Raw genomic sequence first — 25,057 nt, forward strand, 5'->3', positions numbered from 1 at the left:
GGTGTCATCTGCAAAGACTGAAATGGGATTTTCAGTCTCAGACCCTATATCATTTATAAATATATTAAAAAGTAACGGTCCCAACATGGTACCAGTGAGAGCACCTTTACTTACATTCTCTCCTGCTGGTTTCTTCCATGTGACCCATCCCCTGAAGCTGTTTCTCTTTGGCAGTCACAGCTCTGAGGTCATCACGTACAATGCCCAACCAGAAGTTATGAATTGTAAGTGAAGAAGCTGAAGACCCATCTACAACCTTCATTGTTGAAACAGAAAGGAAAGAATCAGCTGACAAGATATTTTATACATATGGACTCTACTCAGGTAATTTATTGGTGGGAAATTAAGCCACAACCCCCCACTCTACAAGGCAGGAGTGCCAGCTATGGGATCTATCCCCAGGGAAAGAAATAAGAAGTGTAAGATTGAGAAGATGATTTTGGTGGAGGCAGCATAATTTCTCTGGTGTCTAAAACTGTGATTCATTTGTAAGGAGTTTCACTAAAAGATCTTTAGGACATAGCAACTCCCGATACAGTGCAAAGAACTCAGTAATAGTGTTGGGCTTGATGTTCGACTCAAACGTAAGTTTGACTTGAACATCGACTGTTTGTGTGTTCAGCGAGGCACCACAGGTCAGGTGCAATGCTTTGGCCAATACACAGCACAATGCACATTGTTTTCTCTTTCACCGATTTATGTTCCTCAGGGCAGTACCCGAGTCCCCATACCCCTTGTATGGCCAATACCTTGCATACTGTATAAGCCTTCAAAATGGGCACTTTTGAATGTACAAGTTCAAGTCCCATAGACTTGCAGACTTGAGCTCGAATTTGCTAGTCGAGCGTTTGACCGCCAGCCAAACACGAGAGTGTTTGGCCCATCACTAGTGTACACCATGGCTTCTATGGAGAAGGACTTGTGAACAAGACAGTATAAGCATACAGGTTATGGTGAAAAGGGACTAAAGAAATCAAAAAGCCCTCCAACGGAATCAATACGTAGCACAGTCCAGCTGTCTTCCTGTGGAACTTGACACTTTACCAGCCCTATCTCTCCCCCTCCCAAGATTCTCCATGTTGTGCTCGTGTTCAGAGCTTCCAGATCATCTCTGCACAAACAAGTCTGACCAGAAGGGTAAGACTAAATAGAACTTGACCTAATATACCGTGTGTTATGATAAAGAATGGATCATCCAGATGTGTAATGAAGGATTTGTATGGTGGAAGATCCTTTATCATGCTGTGTTCATGTCTTCTGCCTTTGCTAAATTTAAGCTGGCCAGAGGGATCAAAATGTGGCAAGTTCAGCAGCTGCTGATCAATGTATTCTGACAGTGGAGAGCCCATGCTGTCAGAATACAACCTCCTGGTGGGGGATCCCTCCCTCCAACTTGTTTGCGTGGAGGGAGGAATCTGTTTTTTTTTTTTGCTCAGAAAGTAGACTGAACAAAAAAAAGAACTAACAATCCATGCTGAGCCTAAGGTCAGATATGTTTCTTATTCAATGCTGACTTCTGCTCTACTTCCCCATTAAGGAGACATTGTGAACTTTGATTTCTGACACCCCCCCTCCAGCGCAGATCCTTAAATGTTGTTACTTTACCCCAGAGTTTCTCAATCTAAGGTTCCATCAAACCCGAGAGTTCTGTGGCCGGTTCTAGCATCAGTGCAGAGGATTCATATTAGAAGCATCTACAGTTCATAAACATTTTGTAGAACCTTAACCACTTGCCCTCCAGAGGATATACCCCCCTTCCTGACCAGGCCATTTTTTGCAATACGACTCTGCGTTACTTTAAGTGCGTGGTCATGCAATGCTGCACCCAAATGAAACGTATGTCCTTTTTCCCCACGAATAGAGCTTTCTTTCAGTGGTATTTGATCGCCTGTGTGTTTTTTTATTTTTTGTGCTATAAACAAAAAAAACAATTTTGAGAAAAAAACTATATTTTTGACTTTTTGCTATTAAACATGTCCAGTAAAAAAATTTAAAAAAATCTAATTTCATCATAAATTTAGACCAAAATGTATTCTGCGATATGACTTTGCTAAAAAAAAAATTCCAATACGTGTAAATCAATTGGTTTACATGAAAATTATAGCGTTTTCAAATGGTATATATACTGGGATTTTTTTTTTATACTAGTAATGATAGAAATCAGTGACTTATAGCAGGACTGCGGTGGGCATTCTGACACTGGGGGGGGGGGGACTCACTGTCACTGACATCTCCAGTGACACCAATACATTGAAAAGTACTGACACTGTAATAATGGCACTGGGTAGGAAGGGGTTGTGTGCTGTTTTACTGTGTCAGCGCATGGATTTGTGTCCAAACCACAGACCACCTGCCTGGAGTTTGCATGTTTTGCCTGTGTCAGCGTGGGTTTCCTCCGGGTACTCCGATTTCCTCCAAAGACATGCTGGTAGGTTAATTGGTCCTAAGGTGGATATGTATGAATGTGAGGTAGGGACCTTAGATTGTACACCCCTTGAGGGTTAGGGACTAATGTGAATATACAATATATATGTAAAGTGCTGCATAAATTGACGGCGCTATAAGTACCTGTAATAAATAAAAACAAAAAAAAAAATGCAAAGCAATGTGCAGGAGCTGACAGGGGAGAAATCTGTATTTACATACAGGTCTCTCCCCCATCAGTGATACTCGGTAATCGCTGGGTGCAGGCAAGGAATCACTGGCCAGGACTCGGTCATTGACAGCTGAGGCCGCCAATGGCAGCGTGGGTAGGGAGTGCGCCCCCTACCTGAAAATGTGAAAACATGATTTTGCGCAACCCTGCTGCCCTGTAGCAGTATTTCTGCTATAGGGCGGCGGGAAAGCGGTTAAAGTAGAATTCCAGCTTTCTTGTGACTTTATTTTCAAATATTTTATTGAAAAGGTTTTTAACTTCAATACAAAAATATAACCAGTAAAATTGTCAGGTACACATATACATATTGACAACATGAAAGGGATAGAAAGGTGTGGCAAGTCCCCACCAAACGGCCGGGGAACTTAATACCGTATTCAAATGTACATGAGAGGTATGCTCATTTTCATGTGGACCATGTTGGAGTATATGGATCTTAAAGGTGGATATAAGGTTAAGTAGGGAGTAGAAAGAGAGAGGAAGAGAGGGAAGGAGGGGTGGTTAGGCACCATTATCCTTATCTTTGAGGTATGCGTTCTATTAAGATTAAAGTCAGCAATCAGGTATTTGAACCGGTGGGAAGGTGTAGCCATCGAGATTCGAGACCAGTGTAATGTAAATTTATGGTACGTGGAGTTTCGAATGGCCGTTCTTCTTTCCATCTCATACTGCAGATTAAGATCAATCACCAGGCGTGATAGCAGGGGAGAGGACGTGGATCGCCAGAATTTGGTGATGTTGATCTTAGCCGCCGCTAGTATGTGTACGACAATAATGCGTGAACTTATGGGGAATTTGTCTATATTTATATGAAGGAGGGCTAGGGCAGGATTTGGGGCCACAGGCGCGTCTGTGATTGAAGAGATCAATTGGAAAACTTTATTCCAGTAAGATTTAAGAGATTTGCATGACCAGAGCAGATGGAAGAGTGAGCCAGTTTCCCCACAATGTCTCCAGCACGCCTGTGACTGCTGGGGGTAATAGAGAGATAATTTAGTTGGGGTTAGATACCATTGGTGGAGGATTTTCAGATATGATTCCCAATGGGCACTACATTTTGACGCTTTAAAAGTAATATTGAAAATCCTTTCCCAGGGGTGTGGGCTTGTCGAGAGTGACAAGGTCTTTTCCCAATTCATCAGAGATGAAGTAGATGTTGTAAATTGCGCTACTGTTAGAAGTGTATAAAAAGTAGATATTCCTTTCTTCGGATAGATGTTCCGATTCAGGAATTGATGTGCAGTGGCCGGAATTTCTATTTTGAGTGGTATGTTTGTTTTATGGAGAGAATGGATTATGCGCATATAAGTGAATTAGTCTTTATCAAGGAGATGAAATTTCTTCTGAAGAGTTTTAAATGAATCTGGGTTTTGGGTGCTGAAGAGGTCTTGTATATAATGTATACCAAGCTTTGTCCATGAGGCCAGGTTCAAGTGTGGGGATATGAAATAAAAGGATGAGAGCGGAGTAAGGATTTGAAGATTATCTTTGTGGGAACAAGTGTAGGTCAAAAAGTTGTGCCAAGCTAACAAAGAAGCTTGCACGCATGGGTGTGTATGTAAATGTTTATTCCACGTCGCACGGGGCACAAATAAGGCGTCTGTCAATGAGCTTGGGGTGTGCATGGAAGCCTCCATGACAGTCCAACTTTTATCCGGAGACGGGTGCCACCAGAAGAAGAGCTGGTCTAACAACACGGCTTGATAATACGATTTTATATGCGGGAGACCTGCTCCACCTCTGGCAGGCGGGCGTATTAAGAGGTTTGTCGTACATCTAGGGCGTTTGGAATTCCATAAGAAATTATTCAGGATTTTTTGGAGTTTGGAGAAGAAGGTGGAGGGGGCCGGGATAGGCAGAGTGCGGAAAATATAGAGTATTTTGGGCAGTATGCACATTTTTATAGTTGCTATTCTGCCTAGTATTGAAAGAGTATTTGTGCGAAAGTTTTTGAGCTCTTGTGGGATTGTGTCAAGTAATGGCTTGAAGTTGGTTGTATATAGTTGGCCGATTTTAGCAGTTAGCTTTATCCCCAAATAAGATATGTTATCTTTTTCCCATTTAAAAGGGAACCGTTTAGTAAGTAGTTTCTGGGTTGCGGCGGGTGTATACAGGTTTAAGATAGAAGACTTGGGTTCATTGAGTTTATAGTATGAGACTGCTGCGTAGGCATGGATATGTGTTCGAATTGTTGTAAGCGATTTGTTGGGGTTTGTAATCATTAGAATAATGTCATCCGCAAATAGGCTAATTTTATGTTCGTGTTTAAAAAAATTGACTCCTGTGAAATTTGGATCTTTTCTAAGGTTGGATAAGTAACGCGAAAATTATGGGCGAAAGAGGGCATCCTTGTCTGGTGCCATTAGATATTGGAAAGGGTTGTGAGAGCGTGCCGTTCGTAAGTACTCTAGCCGAAGGTTTGGAGTATAGGGAGAGAATCGCAGACAGTATCCAGTCTGTTATTCCGTATTTCTGTAGAGTATGTGTCATAAATTGCCAATGGATTCGGTCAAATGCTTTTTCCGCGTCAAGCGAAAGTAGGAGTGATGGTTGTTTGTGAGATTCAAGGTGGTGTAGTAGTGATATAATTCGTCGTGTCGCGTCGGGAGCTTGTCTCCCAGGGATGAATCCCACTTGGTCAGGGTGGATTAATGTAGGAAGGTATGGGAGCAGTCGTTGAGCTATTATCTTGGCGTATATTTTTAGATCTGTATTAAGTAAAGAGATCGGCCTGTAATTCTGGACCAACTGGGGGTCTTTACCTGGTTTTGGGATAGTGGTAATTATGGATTGTAGCATATCAGGGGGAAATTCTCCATTAGAAGCCACATGATTATAAAGGGCGGAAAGATGCAACTTAAGGTTGGGTGCAAAAGATTTTTAATATTCATTAGTGAAACCGTCGTTTCCTGGTGACTTGTTCATGGGTAAACTGTTTATAATTTTCTCAATCTCTGCGGGAGAAATCGGTACCGAGAGGGAGTCTAGTTGGGAAGAGGTGAGTTGAGGAAGAGTTGTGCGACTTAGAAAATTCTCGATGGAGGGAGTCGTTGGTTGTACCGTATCTAGGTCATCTTTTATGTTATATAAAGTTTGGTAGTAGCATGCAAATGCGTTAGCTATGTCTTGTGGGTTCGACATTGGGGTTAGCGATTCTGGATGTTGGACTATGGAGATTTTATTTTTAAGTCTTTTTTGTTTGATGGTTTTGGCGAGAAGGGAGTTAGTTTTATTGCTAAGTGCATAGAATTGTGTTTTTGTTTTTAGAAGGTTCGAGTCATAGGAGTGTAGTAAAATAGCACGTAATTTATTTCTATCTCTATTTAGGGCCGTGGATGTAGAAGGAGTCGGATTCCATTTATTAATTTCTTCGTTTGCATGTATAGAGGCCAATATTTGGTCTATTTGTTGGGATCTCTGTTTTTTAATACGGGAGTTTAGTTGTATAAGGATACCTCTCATGTAGGCTTTGTATGTGAGCCAGAGTGTGGTGATAGAGATATCTGGTGTGGAGTTAGTTTCAAAAAAGAGATTATGGGCATCCATTATAAACTTCTGATTTTCTGGAAGTTTCAAGAGTGCGGAATTAAGTCTCCATATGGGTGGGATTGCTGATCGTTGGCTGTCATCAAGGGATATGTTGATCGGGGCGTGATCAGACCAGGTTATAATACCAATATTAGAAGATGACACATGTTGTAGTGTCTATTTATCAGTGAGGAACAGGTCAATTCTTGAGTACGAAAGATGTGGCGGTGAAAAATATGTGTAGTCTCTTTCAGAGCCATGTTGGCATCTCCAGATGTCATATAGGTCGTGGTCATGTAAAACGTGGTTGAGGTCGAGGTTGGTAGATTTTTTGTTGGAGGATGAGTCCATCTGAGAGTTATTGAGAACATTAAGGTCCCAGCCAATAATGAGTCTACCTTGTTTGTGCTTAGAGATGAGGTTGAAGAGTTTGCGAAAGAATCTTAGTTGCTTGCTGTTTGGACCATATACATTCACCAGGGTATAGGTAATGTCGTTGATTTGGCATATCAATATAATATATCTCCCTTGTGGGTCGACTATGGAAGAGGTGTAAGTAAATAATAGAGAGTCATTAACGGCAATAATTACTCCGTTTTTCTTTTTAGTATTATTTGCCATATATTTTTGAGAAAAGCTGTGGAGATATAGTTTAGGGGTCTTTTCCGTAGCGAAGTGGGATTCCTGTATAAAGAGTAAGTCAGTTCAAGATTTCCGGATTTCTCTAGATAACATCGATCTCTTGAAGGGGGAGTTGAGGCCCCGAGTGTTAAGTGAAGTAATAGTGATCATTGGACCTTTTTCCCAAGTATAGAACTAGTTGGGTTGTTGTTTGGTAGATTATTTCAAATCGTATGTTATTAATGTATATTCGGTGGTGCCATGAAAGAGGGAAGATGGGAGAGGGAGAAACAACAGTAAAAAAACACTTGCATATAACACAAGTAACCAGTGTAGCAATGAACGCTACGTCAAAAAGGAGGGACATGAACAAGTCCTGACCTCCAGGGGGGTCAAATCTGCTGCAAACTTGAAAAACAAAAAACATGGAATGTAGGCCGATTGCCAGCAGTTGTAAACTCTGTAGATGGCCTCCGGGGGGAGGGGTAGTAGAATATAGGTGCAGCGTGTGCCTTTGCATCCTTCAAGTCGCCTCCATATTTTGAATGGAGCTGGGCGTGTTTTCCCGCGATTCAGAGGGCAAAATACTCCAGGCTTTAAGTAGGTCCAGGCCGGCCTCTAGGTTCCTGACAGTATAGGTCCTACCTTGGTTCCGTACTAGTAATTTAGTGGGGAAGCCCCATTGGTAGGCAATGCCATGATTTCTTAAGGCTTTTGTGATTGATATCATTTTTTTTCCTGTTTGAGAGTGTGGCTTTGGATAGGTCCGAGTATAAGCGTAGATTCGCATGGGACTGTGGGAGCGGTGGTGGGTTTCTAGCCGCTAACATAATTCTCTCCTTGATATGATAGAAGTGTACGCGGATAAGCACGTCTCTAGGTACAGAAGCTGATAGAAAAAGGGTTTAGGAAGTCGATGCGCTCGGTCGATCGTGACCTCTACTTCGGAAAGTGCTGGTATCAGCAGTTTGAGGAAGTGCTGTAGATACGGCAGCAGTGACTCATTGGTAATTGTTTCGGGGATCCCTCTGATTTTTATATTATTACGGCGTGATCTATCTTCCAAGTCGGCTAGTTTTAGTTGAATTTGTTCGATGTCGGACATATGATCCGCGTGGGCATCAATCAAATCGTTATGTGCTGCCACTATGTCTCCCATATTGGCTTCAATATGGCGGGTTCTACGTTCCTGTTGTTGCACTAGGGTGGTAAGCTGATTCAGTGGTGCAGATATGTCATTATGCAGGGTTTGTCGCAAATACGTTAGCATGTTTTTCATGCTTATCTCAGTGAGTGGTTGATCTGACGCAGGGAATGCGTCTATGGTAGGTAGAGCCATATGATGTGACTGCTGTGGGAGGTTTGGGGCCTGTATTATAACGTCAGTGTCACAGTCCAGTCTTGGCCTGGATTTGGCCGGGCTGCTGGTCGTGGGAGATAAAGGAGGTGACAACTCACCAGAGTCCCCTGGATACAGCTGTCGCTGGAGCCTAGGATCTGCACTCTGGGCTCTGTAGTCCTCCTCGGATGCAGTGCTGCCTTCCTGAGTTCCTGCATTGCGGGCGCCATCTTGGTTTCCCGGCATGACGGCCGGGAAGAAATTAGTCAGCTTCCCTGGTCGCCCCGGGCTCTTTTTCCTGCGGGGCATGTCTAGTGGGCTGCGGGCACACTGCGGCTGTCAGAGTGTGCTATTTGTTTCCCCCGGAGTCGGTGTGTGCCGAGTTATCGCTGGCGGGTGGACGGAGCAGACACCACTACACGTCCATCCCCGAGCCGGCCGCGCATGCGCCCCTTTCTTGTGACTTTAAATTGTTTACTTAACCCTAACATTTGCATGCGCTAGGTGCAATAGGACAATTCTGCACTCAATCTTCCGGTACTAGGAGGTACAAATGATATTTAGGATAAAAAAGGTGAGCAAACTCTTATATTACTATACCCACAATTAGGCTGCTTTCATACTGATCCGATTTCTTCCACTTTTGCGTAAAAAAGTAAAATAATAACATGTGACCATGTATTCCTATGGAACTCTTCACACTGAAATATGCACCAGACCTGCAACAGATCATAGTCCCTCTTGCTGCATTTTTGGTTTGTATTGCATTTTTGAGTTACATGTCCTTTAAAAAAAAAAAAAAAAACACACCACAAATGTGGTAAAAACGCGGCAAAAAACCTGGAAGCACTAGGATCATCAGGTCAAATTCTACGGCGATTGTATAGTCATCCACCCACACCTCCACCTGTTTATCCCTTTCTGTGCAAACCTGACAGCGGGGGGGTTTCACAAACAATCCGATGGCTGCAACCACCAGGATTGTGTGTTAAACTGACAAGCGGACTCCTGCCTGTCAGGTGGAAGTATTTAAGAGGCTATGTTGCCACCCGATGGCTTTCACAAACCCCAATAGCAGCACCCCCACGTCCACTCTTCTCACCTTCTTGTTGGTGACCCGGAAAGTGATGTGTATGATGCCACTTCTAGGTCACAACTGTCACTTTCCCTGGTTAGCATAGCCATGAAAGAATGTATTGCAATGCGATCTGCATTGTAATATATTCAGTGAAGCCAAAAGAAGACATGCAAGGTCTTTTAGAGAAAAAATGAGGAAGGGTTGTAACAGCGCAAACACTGCAAAGTCCTGGGAAATGGTAGTATGGGGTGATGGTGGTATTAGTGGCTACTGTATGAAGAGCGTAGGATTCCGTGTGGCGCTGAGGGCAAGGCTTGCAAATAAGCTGTAGCAACTTCTGTAGATGAGAAAAAGGAGAGAAGCGCCTCTAAGTGCAATAAGTCTTTTTATTCAAGTCTAAATGTAGAAACACTCACATGTGTGAAGTAATCATAAGCATAAAACCGTGGTTAACAATAGTTAATGGTGGGGTGGTAACCCGGGTGAAGAGCCGTCATCTCTCTGCGATGTGGGGAGGTCAGCTCTCGGCTGGAACAGCGTGGTGGCTGGAGGGGAACAGCGGTGAGGCCGGCCTTCATGCACGTCCTCCCTCAGAGCCGGATGGAACGCACGCTGGAACGTAGCGGCGGCGTGGCTGTGATGACGTCAGATCCCAGGGTGCACTGCGACGCGTTTCGGAGCATGCACTGGCCGTGGAAGGCGAAAGTGCACTCCTTTTTCAAGCATTACCACCCCACCGTTAACTATTGTTAACCACGGTTTTTATGCTTATGATTACTTCACACATGTGAGTGTTTCTACATTTAGACTTGAATTAAAAGACTTATTGCACTTAGAGGCGCTTCTCTCCTTTTTCTCAAGGTCTTTTAGAGAACCTGTCACCAAAAATTCATCACAAATGGGACTTTGTGTCCCCTATGTGAAGAAAAAAAAAGTTAGGTAAAACATTTTTTTCTTTTAAATTGCAAAAAACTAAAGTTACACCCAAGCACATAAAATCCTCCGCCAAAAAATGCTGAGCCTCCCCCCCCCACCGGCACATATATGCACGTACGACAGTAACCTCATGCATCTGGTGCGCCTACTTTTAAAACATTTAAACATTTTTTGCAATGCCCATGTCACATATCGCCGTGCACGTCGGAGTAAGAACAATAATTCTAGCACAAGACCTCCGTATCGCTAAACTGATGACCTATAAGGGGCTTTTAAAGTGTCGCCTATATATATATAAAATATAGGGTACTGAAGTTTGTCGCCATTTCAGGTTTCACATGAGTATCTGTTTACTCAGTACAACCTCAGTACAATTACCAAATTTGGGTAATTTATTGTTTGCCCTAAAGTTCACTTTAGTTTGTTTTTAACTAAATTATTTGTTTCCCAGACTTTTGTGGTAATATCATGTGACTAAAATAATGGGAATTCCAATTTTTCTATTTCTCTATTGTCTCTATTTATTTATCTATTTAGAATTGTCTCTATTGATTTATTCTCCATTGTCTCTACATTTTTCTCTGTTGTCTGCTTTCTTAAAATACTTAACATTTGGGGATTCTGTGTTATCTTCAGGCCAAAAATGACCTTTTAAATTTTTTGCGTGCAAAAAAGGGAAAAATAGCTCTGGCAGCGAAAGGGCTAAATCAGCTGCTGAGATGAATGAACTCCTTACCCCGCTCCCCTAAAGACAGAAGCATTTTTATTTATGGCTGTGTTGCTGTTGTGGAGTCCCCCCCCCCCCCCCCACTTCCCGTACGTAAAATTTAAATAAGCAGAACAGAAAGTGAGTTGCAATAACTGAGGCTAGGTTCACATTAATGCAATGCTGGGTGATCTGTGTCGCATGTCGCAAACGGACTGGGAAAAAACAACTGGTTGCAAAACTGCTACATCTTTGGGGCGATGCGGTGCAATTTCAGCCCATTCAAAAGGAAATCGCACTGAAACAGGGGCGGACTGACCATTTGGAAACTCGGGCACTGCCCGAGGGCCCGGGGTCAGTAGGGGGCCCCATGAGATGCCCCTGGTACTATTTTCATAGGCTTTTTTGAATTTGGGCAAGGACACGGGGGCCCCATGATCCCCTATTGCCCGGGGTCCCATGAGTTGTCAGTCCGCCCCTGCACTGAAATGCATGTGAACTGAACAGGAGTGCTGTGCGGTTTCTGTGTGATTCACATGCGGTCCATAGTGTGGAGCCCCAGATAACAGTAAAAAGCCCAATAAGAGTTGCAAACCTTCCACATTTTATCCAAAAATAAGAAATAATTGGCCTGGCATACACTTTTAAATGTGAGAGCTGTTAATTAACCCCCCCTTTTAGGAAATAGTATGTCTTTTTTGGGGGGGGGGGTAAAGCAAGTACCTACTCCCAGTTCCGCTCCGATATCTGAGCAGAAATTCTCCTCTCCCCTCCCTCCCTGCAGTCTTCTGGGACAGTTGACAGGTCCCAGAAGACTGCGGGACCATTTACAATGAGCAGCATGGCTCAAACATGCGTAGTGGGCACCCAGGCTACAAAATTGCATACTATCACAGCCCGCAGTTGAGATGCCGGGACAGAAGACCAGTAGAAAGACAGACACTCACCTTTCCCAGGATCCAAAAATGTGCTCAACAGAGTCAATTTATTAACCGCTTCAGGACCACCCACCTCACTTATACTGCAGCAGGGTGGCCCAGCTGTGCCAAATCACGTACATGTATATGATTTGGTATTTCTGGGTAGGGGGCGCATGCGTACCCCCACTGCTCTGGCTGTGCTGTCATTTGCTGATCAGTGGGTCCCGGCCTATGATTTATGGCTGGAACCCGCTGATTGGCTGAGCGAATGACAGAAGAGAGCCCTGTGCTGGTATATAACCCTGGTATTACCAGGAGGATATATAAAGAGATCAGGCGTCCAGGGTGACTAGGAATCACCCCTTCTGATGTCATATTATATGAAACGCATTAAGGAGGAGCCCCACTACCCAGAGACTCCAAGCCGCCGGATCACAGAGGTCCGGCGGCCACTACGACATTGGGACTGGTTAGTAACTTTACCAGCACAGGTTTTCATTGTTCCTATACCTTATTTCCGTGAGATGACCTTTTAATACTCATGTGTGTACCTATTTTACCTATTTACTTTCAAGAAATCTTTTTTGATACTACACTATGAGATTCCCCCCCCCTTCTTTGGCTCCACTGTGAGCACTTAACCCCCAGGATCCAGGTGCCACCTTAATCAGAGTATGAATCATGCTGTATGACCAGACCTTTAGAGGATGAGTTATGCTGTATGACCAGACCTACCTTCTAATTGACATCACCCCCTATACCATTAGAGGTGGACATCATCCAGACCAGACCAGGTTCCATGTGATGGGAGTTCTTTAAGCTGGATAATATTTTCAAACGCGCTTTTAAATAGCGTTTCTGGTGAGTTTGCATTTTTACTATGTCACCACACGCCATTGGATTTACGTACTTTCCTGGGTAATCACCAGCTCCCAGATTAACCCCCCCCCCTGGAACCTCATCTAATTCGAAGTGATTATTATACTTGTATATCCAGATTTCCATTGGTTTAATACGGATTGTTTACATCTATCATTTATGTCTGTTGTTATGCACTACACTACTGCTATTTATTGTTAGGCACACAGTTAACCCTTTGATTGCCCCTACATCCTCATGCACACTGGTTGCTTTGATAACACTGGTAACACGTTAGCTGTGTAAAGTCATGTTAAAAACGTGAGTTTTTTAGCTTTTTTTTAGCATTTTTGCATTGGCGTTGAGCGCCGGTTTGCCGTGTTTAGCGGCATTTTCCCATGTTTTTCCACATTTGCATTTTTTAGCCTTTTTTACCATAAAAAAATATTTATTTTGGTAAAATAATCCAAAGACGTCAGTTTGCGGTGTTTTACCGCGTTTTGCAGTGTTAGAGCATTTTTACATCTAAAAAACTCCTATAGAAGTCCACTAGTCCTGTTTTTTTTTCCAGCCAAAAAACATTGGATTACAGTCTATGTGTGTATGCACACATAGGATAACATGCTGGGGGGTTTACCAGCTGTATTCAAAAAAGGTCAAAAGCCAAAAAAAGCAGCTGTAAAAATGTCCAGTGTGCATGAGGACTAAATGTTAACCCCTTCCCAGTGTAATTAGTATAGTGACAGTGTATATTATTAGCACTGATCACTGTATTAATTTCACTGGAGATGTCAGAGTCAGTGCTGTGGGCAATCTGACAGTAACTGACACTTTGTGGGAACTATCACAGTTCCATTAAAAGTCGCTGATCACTGCCATTACTAGAGTAAAACAGAAAAAAGAAATTCCAGTATATAGTATATACCAAAGTTTCATGTAAAAAAATCAAAATGCACTTTGTGGGGTTTTTTTTTGTAGCAGAATGCATTATGGCCTAAACTTATGAAGAAATTTTATTTTTTTAATTAGATATGATTTATAGTAGAAAGTAAAAAATAGTGTTTGTTTCTGTTTCAGTCTTTTTTAATTTAAAGAATACAAAACCCAGTGGTGATCAAATACCACCGAAAAAAAGCTTTGCTTGTGTGAAAAAATTATATAAATTCTGTTTGGTTCTCATGTTGTACCTATTGACGACTGCCTTATCCTCTTGTATTTTACAAGTTCCTTTGTAATTCTGTAATTCACCAATAAACGTTTATGGAATAAAAAATAAATTATGTTTGGGTGCAGTGTTGCATGACTGAGCAATTGCCCGTTAAAGTAGCGCAGTGTGGTATAGCAAAAAATAGTCTGGTCATGAAGGGGGTAAAATCTCATGGAGCTCAAGTGGTTAAAAGTCAGCAGCTACAGTTTTTGTAGCTGCTGACTTTTCATAAACACAAAAAAACGCTTTAAAAGCAATGCTATTCAATGAGGTCATTCAGATCTCTGAGGTGTAAAAAATGAGGGATGTCTGTTTGTCTGTATATTTTCATGCACTGGGATGCTCAACACAATAACAAAAATGCATGAAAATGTGCTACAATGCACATTTTTAAAAAAAATGCACAAAAAAACATGCATGGCTAGATGTGAACATGGCCTAAAAAATAAAATAATAAAACCAGATTTTCCTGCAATATTCACCTTCAATCCAGAGATTTCCCATGGATTGATTTTGTCTGCCTCTAGATGTTTTCAGTGTGATGGCCAGCATCGTTCTGAGCCCTGGACCTGTGACTGGACAGTGAAAGAAGAAGCAGCACAGTACTGAGCTCATCTCTCTGTCACTCTGCTCTCTCCTCCTATCAGGGCATGAACTGATTGGCTCCTTGTGCTGCTTCTTTCTCCCCCAGTCTGAGCTCTGCTCTATACGTGACTGCAAGATACAAGATACCAACTTACACTGCCTGAATGCTGTAGTAATGAATATTGAGCTGCATTCATTTGTCTCTTATGTCTGCATGGAGTTCAGTAAAATCTGTTTATCTGTTTTTGTTTTGTACTTTTAGAAATACTGTTACGAAAACAAAGTTCCATAAAGATTTTTGTCTACAGAAGGAAATGAAACCTCAGATATCTTACTAGGTGTTCCATGTCAGGACTGGGATTGTACTGTAGAAGAACTAAGATCAAGCAAGATGGCGAAGAACATGAGAGGAGCCATTAGTTCCGGTAATCAGAGATCAATCACTGTTTGTCTCATATATATATATATATATATATATATATATATATATATAAATATATACACACACACACACTCACCAGCCACTGTATTAGGTCCACCTTGCTAGTACTGGGTTGGACCCCCTTTTGCCTTCAGGACTGCCTTAATTATTCATGGCATAGATTCAGCAAGGTGTTGGAAGCATTCCTCAGAGATTTTGGTCCATACTGACATGATAGCATCACGCAGTTGCTGTAGATTTGTCGGCTTCACATCCATGAACCATTGGTACAAGGCAGGATGGATCCATGCTTTCATGTTGTTTACACCAAATTCTGACCCTACCATCTGAATGTTGCAGCTCAAATCGAGACTCCTCAGACCAGGCAACATTTTTCCAATCTTCTATTGTCCAGTTTTGGTGAACCTGTATGAGTTTGTAGCCTCCATTTCCTTTTCTTAGCTGACAAGAGTGGCACCCGGTGTGGTCTTCTGCTGTTGTAGCCCATCTGCTTCAAGGTTGGACTTGTGCATTCAGAGATGGTATTCTGCATACCTTGGTTGTAACGGGTGGTTGTTTGAGTTACTGTTGCCTTTCTGTCATCTTGAACCAGTCTGCCCATTCTCTTCTGACCTCAACAAGACCTTTTTGTGCACACAATTGCCGCTTTCCCTTTTTCAGACCATTCTCTGTAAACCCTAGAGATGGTTGTGCATGAAAATCCCAGTAGATCAGCAGTTTTTGAAATACACCAACAACCATGCCACGTTCAAAGTCACTTAAATCCCCTTTCTTCCCCATTCTGATGCTCGGTTTCAAAGTCAGCAAGCCGTCTTCACCACATCTAGATACCTAAATGCATTGAGTTGCTGCTATGTGATTGGCTGATTAGCAATTTGTGTTGTTGAGCAATTGAACAGGGGTACCTAATAAAATGGTCAGTGAGTGTATATACAGGGGTACCTCGGTTTATGAATTTAATGCGTTTTTTATTGCGAAAAATTCATAAACCGAAACGCAGTTTCCCATATGAATGGATTGAAAACCAATTAATCTGTTCTGGAGGTCAGAAAAAAGTATTAAAAAAGTCGCTGTCACTATAGGTCAGTGCCGGTTTGTAAATGTAATTACAGGCTTTTTTTTCTTCACTATAGCTCAGAGAATCAGCTGTCACTTTCCCCCCAGCTAAAAGAAACAAAAAGTTTCCTTTTACTTTATTTCCCCGAGTTAAAAGAAACAATGTTTCCTTTTAGTTTGTTTCCTGAGATAAAGGAAACAAAGTATCCTTTAGCTCCGGGGAAAGTGACAGCTAATTCTGTGAGCTATAGTAAAAAAAAAAAAAAAAAGCTGGCAATTGCATTAAAAAAATCGACACCAACATACACTTCGTATTGTGTAAAATATTTGTAAACCGAGGCATTATTTTCCATGGATTTTCATTCGTAAACCAAAAATTACGTTAACTGAGGCGTTCGTAAGCCGAGGTACACCGGTGTGTGTGTGTGTGTGTGTGTGTATATATATATACACATACAGTGGGGATCGAAAGTTTGGGCACCCCAGCTAAAAATTTGTATTAATGTGCATAAAAAAGCCAAGGAAAGATGGAAACATCTCCAAAAGGCATCAAATTACAGATTAGACATTCTTATATGTCAACAAAAGTTAGATTTTATTTCCATCATTTACACTTTCAAAATAGCAGAAAACTAAAAAATGTTGTCTGCAAAAGTTTGGGCACCCTGCAGAATTTATAGCATGCACTGCCCCCTTTGCCAAGCTGAGACCTGCCAGTGTCATGGATTGTTCTCAATCATCGTCTGGGAAGACCAGGTGATGTCAATCTCAAAGGTTTTAAATGCCCAGACTCATCTGACCTTGCCCCAACAATCAGCACCGAGGGTTCTTCTAAGCAGTTGTCTAGAAAACTGAAACTGAAAATAGTTGACTCTCACAAAGCTGGAGAAGGCTATAAGAAGATAGCAAAGCGTTTTCAGATGTCAATATCCTCTGTTCGGAATGTAATTAAGAAATGGCAGTTATCAAGAACAGTGGAAGTTAAAGCAAGATCTGGAAGACCAAGAAAAATATCAGACAGAACAGCTCGCAGGATTGTGAGAAAAACAATTCAAAACCCACGTTTGACTGCACGATCCCTCCAGAAAGATCTGGCAGACACTGGAGTTGTGGTACACTATTCCACTATAAAGAGATACTTGTACAAATATGGTCTTCATGGAAGAGTCATCAGAAGAAAACCTCTTCTACGTCCTCACCACATAAATCATCGTTTGAACTTTGCAAATGAACATATAGACAAGCCTGATGCATTTTGGAAACAAGTTCTGTGGACCGATGAGGTTAAAATTGAACTTTTTGGCCGGAATGAGCAAAGGTACGTTTGGAGAAGAAGGGGCACAGAATTTAATGAAAAGAACCTCTGTCCAACTGTTAAGCATGGGGTTGGATCAATCATGTTTTGGGGTTGTGTTGCAGCCAGTGGCACAGGGAACATCTCACGAGTACAAGGAAAAATGGATTCAATAAAATTTCAGCAAATTTTGGATGGTAACTTGATGCCATCTGTGAAAAAGCTGAAGTTAAAGAGAGGATGGCTTCTACAAATGGATAATGATCCTAAACACACCTCGAAATCCACGGGTTATTACATCAAGAGGCGTAAACTGAAGGTTTTGCCATGGCCTTCACAATCTCCTGACCTCAACATAATTGAAAATCTATGGATAGACCTTAAAAGAGCAGTGCGTGACAGACAGCCCAGAAATCTCAAAGAACTGGAAGACTTTTGTAAGGAAGAATGGGCAAAGATACCTCAAACAAGAATTGAAAGACTCTTGGCTGGCTACAAAAAGCGTTTACAAGCTGTGATACTTGCCAAAGGGGGCAGTACAAGATAGTAACTCTGCAGGGTGCCCAAACTTTTGCAGACGCCATTTTTTTGTTTTCTGTTATTTTGAAAGTGTAAATGATGGAAATAAAATCTAACTTTTGTTGACATAAGAATGTCTAATCTGTAATTTGATGCCTTTTGGAGATTTTTCCATCTTTCCTTGGCTTCTTTATGCACATTAATACAAATTTTTAGCTGGGGTGCCCAAACTTTCGATCCCCACTGTATATATATATATATATATATATATATATACGCCATATAATGATTTGTAGCTGAAGTCAGTACATGTAGACAGGAAGTGGATGAAGGAGGCTGCAGGAGATCAGCAGCAAACAGGAAACAGGATTTTATTAAAGAAATGTGAATGGTTTAAGATATGCAGTGCTTTAAAATGTTACCAAGTAAAATCAGTCTTTCTATGCAGTAAAACATGCTGGTTATACTCATTGTGGAACTTAAAGTGTTAATCCTCTGCATTGTGTAAAAAGGCTGCTTGATCCTGTCTTCTCTGATCCCCCCTTCTTCTACTGTCCCCAATCCATCTGCTGAAAGTACAGAACTCTAAGAGTCACTCTGTGAATGCTCAGTTTGCTATGTATTGATAGAATTTTTGGGGGGTGGTTCGGAAGGGGGGGTGCATGTGATCAACACTGTCCAGACAGAGGGTCATGGGTCATGCAATCTCACAGGACAGTCAGAGCAGAATGAAAACTCCTCTTACCAGCTTAACCAGTGCTCGGCCGGACACTAATAGAAGTCACAAGACTGTTCTATACTGCTGATGAAAAGGTATTTCTCAGTTTATATTTACTAAGATAATTGCATTTCCATGTTGTGTGTACTGTGGGAGACCAGATATAGTGAATGCAGGGTCCGGGGAGACCAGATATAGTGAATGCAGGGTCCAGGGAGACCAGATATAGTGATTGCAGGGCCCGGGAAAACCAGATATAGTGAATGCAGGGTCCGGGGAGACCAGATATAGTGAATGCAGGGTCCGGGGAGACCAGATATAGTGAATGCAGGGTCCGGGGAGACCAGATATAGTGAATGCAGGGTCCGGGGAGACCAGATATAGTGAATGCAGGGTCCGGGGAGACCAGATATAGTGAATGCAGGGTCCGGGGAGACCAGATATAGTGAATGCAGAGTCCGGGGAGACCAAATATAGTGAATGCAGGGTACGGGGAGACCAGATATAGTGAATGCAGGGTACGGGGAGACCAGATATAGTGAATGCAGGGTCCCGGGAGACCAGATATAGTGAATGCAGGGTCCGGGGAGACCAGATATAGTGAATGCAGAGTCCGGGGAGACCAAATATAGTGAATGCAGGGTCCGGGGAGACCAGATATAGTGAATGCAGGGTCCGGGGAGACCAGATATAGTGAATGCAGGGACCGGGGTGACCAGATACAGTGAATGCAGGGTCCGGGGTGACCAGATACAGTGAATGCAGGGTCCGGGGAGACCAGATATAGTGAATGCAGGGTCCGGGGAGGCCAGATATAGTGAATGCAGGGTCCGGGGAGACCAGATATAGTGAATGCAGGGTCCGGGGAGACCAGATATAGTGAATGCAGGGTCCTGGGTTTAGTGACACTTAAAGTAGATCTAAACAACCTGGGAAAGCAGCACCATCTAAGTAGAAAAAAATAAAATAAAAGGGGGCTATCACTAGAGATATGTTGATTATAGTAGCAGGAACTTTCTAAATTTTACCTGTATGTATTGTTGTATATACTGGGTGTAAATGGTTAAAAAAAGCCCCCAGTCTCAGGCAAACTTGATGGTCAATAGTTCTCACTAAGGATTCATCAATAAATAGTTTGGATGCACAAATAAAAATCCCCAATCATAGGGCATTACATATGAGGGTTCTTCAAAAGGTTTCTGCACTTTTTTTAAACTCTATTTTATATATATAAATAAAATAAAAGTGCATAAACTTTTTGAAGAACCCTCGTATAATGCTCCTTATATAGATAATGATTTGTATAGTTCTCCTTATAGAAATGTCAGTTGTTACATAACCCCAATTTCAAAGTATTGATCCACTGAGAAAAATGTCTTTGCTGAAAGTGAATTCAAAGCATTTGGGTTTTAGAAAATCTAAAAAACATTTTTCTGTGTATTTTTTCTAGAGGACATTGAGAGGTTCCACAATCATCTGTCTGGATATGACGATCCATCACTGAGGATGATATATGAGTATTCAAAAGATGATCTGACCTATATCCTGGAGAACTGGAACCCTCGTGCCATCCTGGGAGAATTAAAATCTCAAAATGTCTTAAACACAGATGTAAGAAAAATATTTTTCTAAATTACATACAGCCAATTAACCACTTCCTGTCTGGCTCATGTATATAAATGGCCGGACGGGGGCATTGCAGGAGCGGGTGGCTGTTTATAAACATCTTCCCCGCTTCCCTGCCTGTGTGCTGCACCAATCGCTGTACAGGACCTCTGTGTGAGGTCCCAATCATGTGATCACTGATTGGCCAATCAGTGATCACATGAATAGTAGTAAGCAAGATGTCACTTCTGACATCATTGCTTACTACTAGTGAAATCTGTGAATCAACACATGAGAGGTCACATGGTACAAGGCTATTCACAACAGCCTTGTACCATTGGACAAGCTGTGACCAATCACAGCTCTCACAGTATTTCTCAATGGCTGTAAGAATGCAGCCAGAGGGAAGGAGAAATTATTGCTTTTGGAGCCTTTATGGGTATAAAAGCAATCAGTGAAAAAAAAAAAACATCTTTATCACCCCCCATAAGTAGTAGTGACACTATGGTAACACTGAACTGCCAGGGTGACAGTATGTTAAAACAAAAAACATAAATAATAACATAAAAAAAATAAAATAATAATGTAAATTTTTTTAAATTATAATTTTTGGTTTTAAACTAATTTGGGTTATTTTTTTTACTTAAAAATAGATGAATACATTTTGGCTATAATGTATGAGGAAAGATTATTTATTTACAAAATTTGTTAAGAAACACTTTTTTTCCAAAATGTTTGAACATTTTCATTTACATAGCAAAAAAAAAAAAATCAGAGTGATAAATAAATATCACCAAAATAAAGTTTTATCTGTCTAAAAAAAATGCTAAAAAATTCATATGAGTACAGTGTTGCATGACCGCGCAATTGTCATTCAAAGTGTGATAGCACTGAAAGCTGTAAATTGGCCTGAACAGGAAGGGGGTAAAAGTGTCCAGACAGGAAGTGGCTAAAGTGTTACTAAACCCACAACAGTAAAATCAGTCTGTATATGCAGTAAAGCATGCTTGTTATACTCACTGTGCAACCTATGGGGTTAATCCTCTACATTGTGTAAAAATGCTGTTTGAGCCTGATTTCTCTGATCCTCCCCTTCTTCCATTGTTCCCCTCTTATCTCCTGATAAGACATACTGTGTGGAGTCACTGATCACATGCTCAGTTTGGTGTGTATTGCTAGAGAGTATTTTTTTTTTTCTGGCAGAATGCATGCGATCAGCACAGGGCCAATCAAAACTGTCCAGATCGAGGTCAGGGGTTTTGCATCCTCCTAGATCAGAAGAAAACGTCTCCTACAATCTTTAACATGTGCTATGCTGAACACTGATAGAAGTCTCAAGACTGCTCTAACTGCTGATGAGAAAAAGTATTTTTGCAGTTTATATTTACTAAAATAATTGCATTTCCATGTTCTGTGTACTGTGGGAGACCAGATATAGTGAATGCATGTTCAGAAGGTGAATTTATCCATTAAAATGTGTTATGTACGGTTAGGTCCATATATTTGGACACAGTACAATCCTGCATAAATCTCCATTATAAATTCCTTTCCTGACACACTCACTGATATTTCTAATCAGGCTGACTGTAGGAGTGTTTTCTCTGGATGCTAAAAAGAATCAAGCCATGATGAATGGTATAAATCAGACCTGTTGTCCACAGCTACATCAGCTGGTGTTGAGAAGGGTCACTGCAAAAGCACACAAAGGTCAGGCATAGTGAGGCATGTATCGGCCATATCCAATATACATTTTTTCATTACAGGATTTTATTTTTGAATGGATTGTTCAGAGAAACCAACTTGTTTATGTTTTAACCTAAAAAAAGATGAAGTTCAATTTTTTTAACTGCAGAAATGGAACAATAATAATCTTTTCCAGAAATACCTGTCAATGGAAAAAGACCCATCTTCTATCTCCAGTACATTGTTACAAGACATTCAGGATCTGGGAAGGAAAGCTGTGATTGGACTCTGGGAATGTCTCTATGTCCTACAGAAGAGTCATCCTCATCCTAATTTATTGGCTGTTCTGGATGAAATCGGGAAGAATGGTAACAATACTGTGTTTTCAGTTAACTTTGTGATAAATTAATGATTGACACCAATCATCTAAAGCAGGGGTGGGCAACTGTGGCCCTCCAGCTGCTGGTGAACTACAAGTCCCATCATGCCTCTGCCTTTGGGAGTCATGCTTTTAACTGTCAGTTTTGCAATGCCTCATGGGACTTGTAGTTCTACAACAGCTGGAGGGCCACAGTTGCCCACCCCTGATCTAAAGTGTAACTCACCTTTGAGTCACCTTGTTGGGGCTTGTGCACACAGCTGACTGCATACAGATGTAAAACCCCAAACATAGAATGTAATGCCAGTGTTTATGCAAGTACCAATGTAAACCAGTGTAGAACTATTGGGGTCTAAGGCCCCTTTCACATGGGACAGAATCAGTTTTGCTCAGCAGTGGACCTGTCCATTGATCACCTACAGAGCAGAACAGGTGGATTACAGTCAGTTTATGGAGAGCGGGTGTCAGGGCTCCCAGGTATGACCAGAGGTGTGTGACTGAAGCAGGGAAACGCAGACCTCAGATATGTTATAAACAATATAATTTATTAACACTAACAGTACAAACATAAATGCAGTGCAATACTAAAACATAATACGGTGCAAACAAACCAAACCAACCACCCACAGATAACAGTACATACAAGCAAGCGTCGTCAGGCAGGCCGGGTCAATATCAATTGGGCAGGTAGGTACAGGGGGAGCAAGCGGAGAATGGTCGGGGTCACAGGCCAGGTTCAGCAGGTAGCAAGCAGCATAGTACAGAGGGTCAGGCAGAGGGATGGTCCGGGTCACAAGCCAGGATCAGAGCAGGAGAAGTCAGCAAAGGAACAGAAACAGGATGCAGGACAGATACAGGGCCCAGGACAAACACAACACCAAGGCAGAGTCTGCAAGTCTGGCCATCCCTTAAATACACCAGTATCATCAGTTCCAGGTGTTAGCTGGCTGAAAGGTTGAGTCTCTGATTGCTGGGAGCACCCGCTGGCCAGCCCTGGTACTGCAGATCAAAAGGCAGGTGAGTCCCACCATTGCTGGCCAGTCCATTCCTAACAGTACCCCCCCCCTCAAGGAGCGGCCTCAGGACGCTCCAAACAGTCCTAGCTGGGCAAAATGTTCCACCGCCCGGGTCTGGCAACTGGCGGAATATCAAAGACTGGCACACCGGGCAGGACTCCGGGCAGCGGCACACCGGGCTGGACTCCGGGCAGAGGCACATCGAGCAGAGGCACACCGGGCAGAGGCACACCGGGCAGAGGCACATCGGGCAGAGGCACATCGGGCAGAGGCACATCGGGCAGGATTCCGGGCAGAGGCACATCGGGCAGGACTCCGGGCAGAGGCACATCGGATTACCAGGCGAAGCAGCAGGCAGCGGGCCACCAGGCGGAGCAGCAGGCACCGGGCCCCCGGGCGGGGCGACAGGCACCGGGCCCCCGGGCGGGGCAGCAGGCACCGGGCCCCCGGGCGGGGCAGCAGGCACCGGGCCCCCGGGCGGAGCAGCAGGCACCGGGCCCCCGGGCGGAGCAGCAGGCACCGGGCCCCCGGGCGGAGCAGCAGGCACCGGGCCCCCAGGCGGAGCGCGGCCCCCGGGCGGGGCAGCAGGCACCGCGGCCCCCGGGCGGGGCAGCAGGCACCGGGCCCCCGGGCGGAGCGGCAGGCACCGGGCCCCCAGGCGGAGCGGCGGGCACCGGGCCCCCAGGCGGAGCGGCGGGCACCGGGCCCCCAGGCGGGGCGACGGGCACCGGGCCCCCAGGAGGGGCGACGGGCACCGGGCCCCCAGGAGGGGCGACGGGCACCGGGCCCCCAGGAGGGGCGACGGGCACCGGGCCCCCAGGAGGGGCGACGGGCATCGTGCCCCCAGGCGGGGCGACGGGCATCGTGCCCCCAGGCGGGGCGACGGGCATCGTGCCCCCAGGCGGAGCGGCGGGCGCCGGACCCCCAGGCGGAGCAACAGGTCTCGGGCCCTCAGGCGGAGCGGCGGGCGCCGGACCTCCAGATGGAGCGACAGGTCTCGGGCCCTCAGGCGGAGCGGCGGGCGCCGGACCCCCAGGTGGAGCGACAGGTCTCGGGCCCTCAGGCGGAGCGGCAGGCGCCGGACCCCCAGGCGGAGTGACAGGTCTCGGACCCCCAGGAGGAGCGACAGGTCTCGGGCCCTCAGGCGGAGCGGCGGGCGCCGGACCCCCAGGCGGAGCGACAGGTCTCGGGCCCTCAGGCGGAGCGGCGGGCGCCGGACCCCCAGGTGGAGCGACAGGTCTCGGGCCCTCAGGCGGAGCGGCGGGCGCCGGACCCCCAGGCGGAGCGACAGGTCTCGGGCCCTCAGGCGGAGCGGCGGGCGCCGGACCCCCAGGAGGAGCGACAGATCTCGGGCCCTCAGGCGGAGCGGCGGGCGCCGGACCCCCAGGTGGAGCGACAGGTCTCGGGCCCTCAGGCGGAGCGGCGGGCGCCGGACCCCCAGATGGAGCGACAGGTCTCGGGCCCTCAGGCGGAGCGGCGGGCGCTGGACCCCCAAGCGGAGCAACAGGTCCCGGGCCCCCAGGCGGAGCGGCGGGCACCGAGACACCAGGCACGACAGTGGGCTCCGAGTCAACTGGTATGACCGCAGGCACTGGGTCAGACATTGGATGGTCTGGCTGGACAGCGGGCATCGGGTCACCAGGCATCAAGTCATTTGGCTCGACAGCGAGCACCGCGTCATCTGGCAAGGCAGTGGGCTCCGAGTCAACTGGTATGACCGCGGGCACTGGGTCAGACATTGGATCGTCTGACTGGACAGCGGGCATCGGGTCACCAGGCATCAGGTCATTTGGCTCGACAGCGGGCACCGCGTCATCTGGCAAGGCAGTGGTCTCCGAGTCAACAGGCACGACAGTGGGCACCGGGTCATCAGGTACCGGATTGTCTGGCTCGACAGCGGGCATCGGGTCA

At 44.4% G+C, this 25,057-nt stretch overlaps 1 protein-coding gene across 3 annotated transcripts in view; it reads left to right on the plus strand.

Annotated features, from left to right (window-relative positions):
• The first annotated feature begins 1,049 nt into the window (after positions 1 to 1,049).
• LOC149452257 (NACHT, LRR and PYD domains-containing protein 3-like) overlaps positions 1,050 to 25,057 on the plus strand; it is a 123,797-nt gene continuing 99,789 nt past the window's right edge. For all 3 annotated transcript variants that reach the window (XM_089689579.1, XM_089689581.1, XM_089689580.1), the window contains exons 1-4: positions 1,050 to 1,137; positions 14,697 to 14,859; positions 19,914 to 20,074; positions 21,948 to 22,119. In XM_089689579.1, the coding sequence (XP_089545705.1) occupies positions 14,826 to 14,859; positions 19,914 to 20,074; positions 21,948 to 22,119 (367 nt within the window). In that variant the 5' untranslated portion in view covers positions 1,050 to 1,137; positions 14,697 to 14,825. The remainder of the gene's footprint in view (positions 1,138 to 14,696; positions 14,860 to 19,913; positions 20,075 to 21,947; positions 22,120 to 25,057) is intronic.

The sequence above is a fragment of the Staurois parvus genome, unplaced genomic scaffold (assembly GCF_062004578.1).
Source record: "Staurois parvus isolate SC_StPar_1 unplaced genomic scaffold, SC_StPar_1.0 ptg000486l, whole genome shotgun sequence".
In the NCBI taxonomy this organism is placed as follows: Eukaryota; Metazoa; Chordata; class Amphibia; order Anura; family Ranidae; genus Staurois; species Staurois parvus.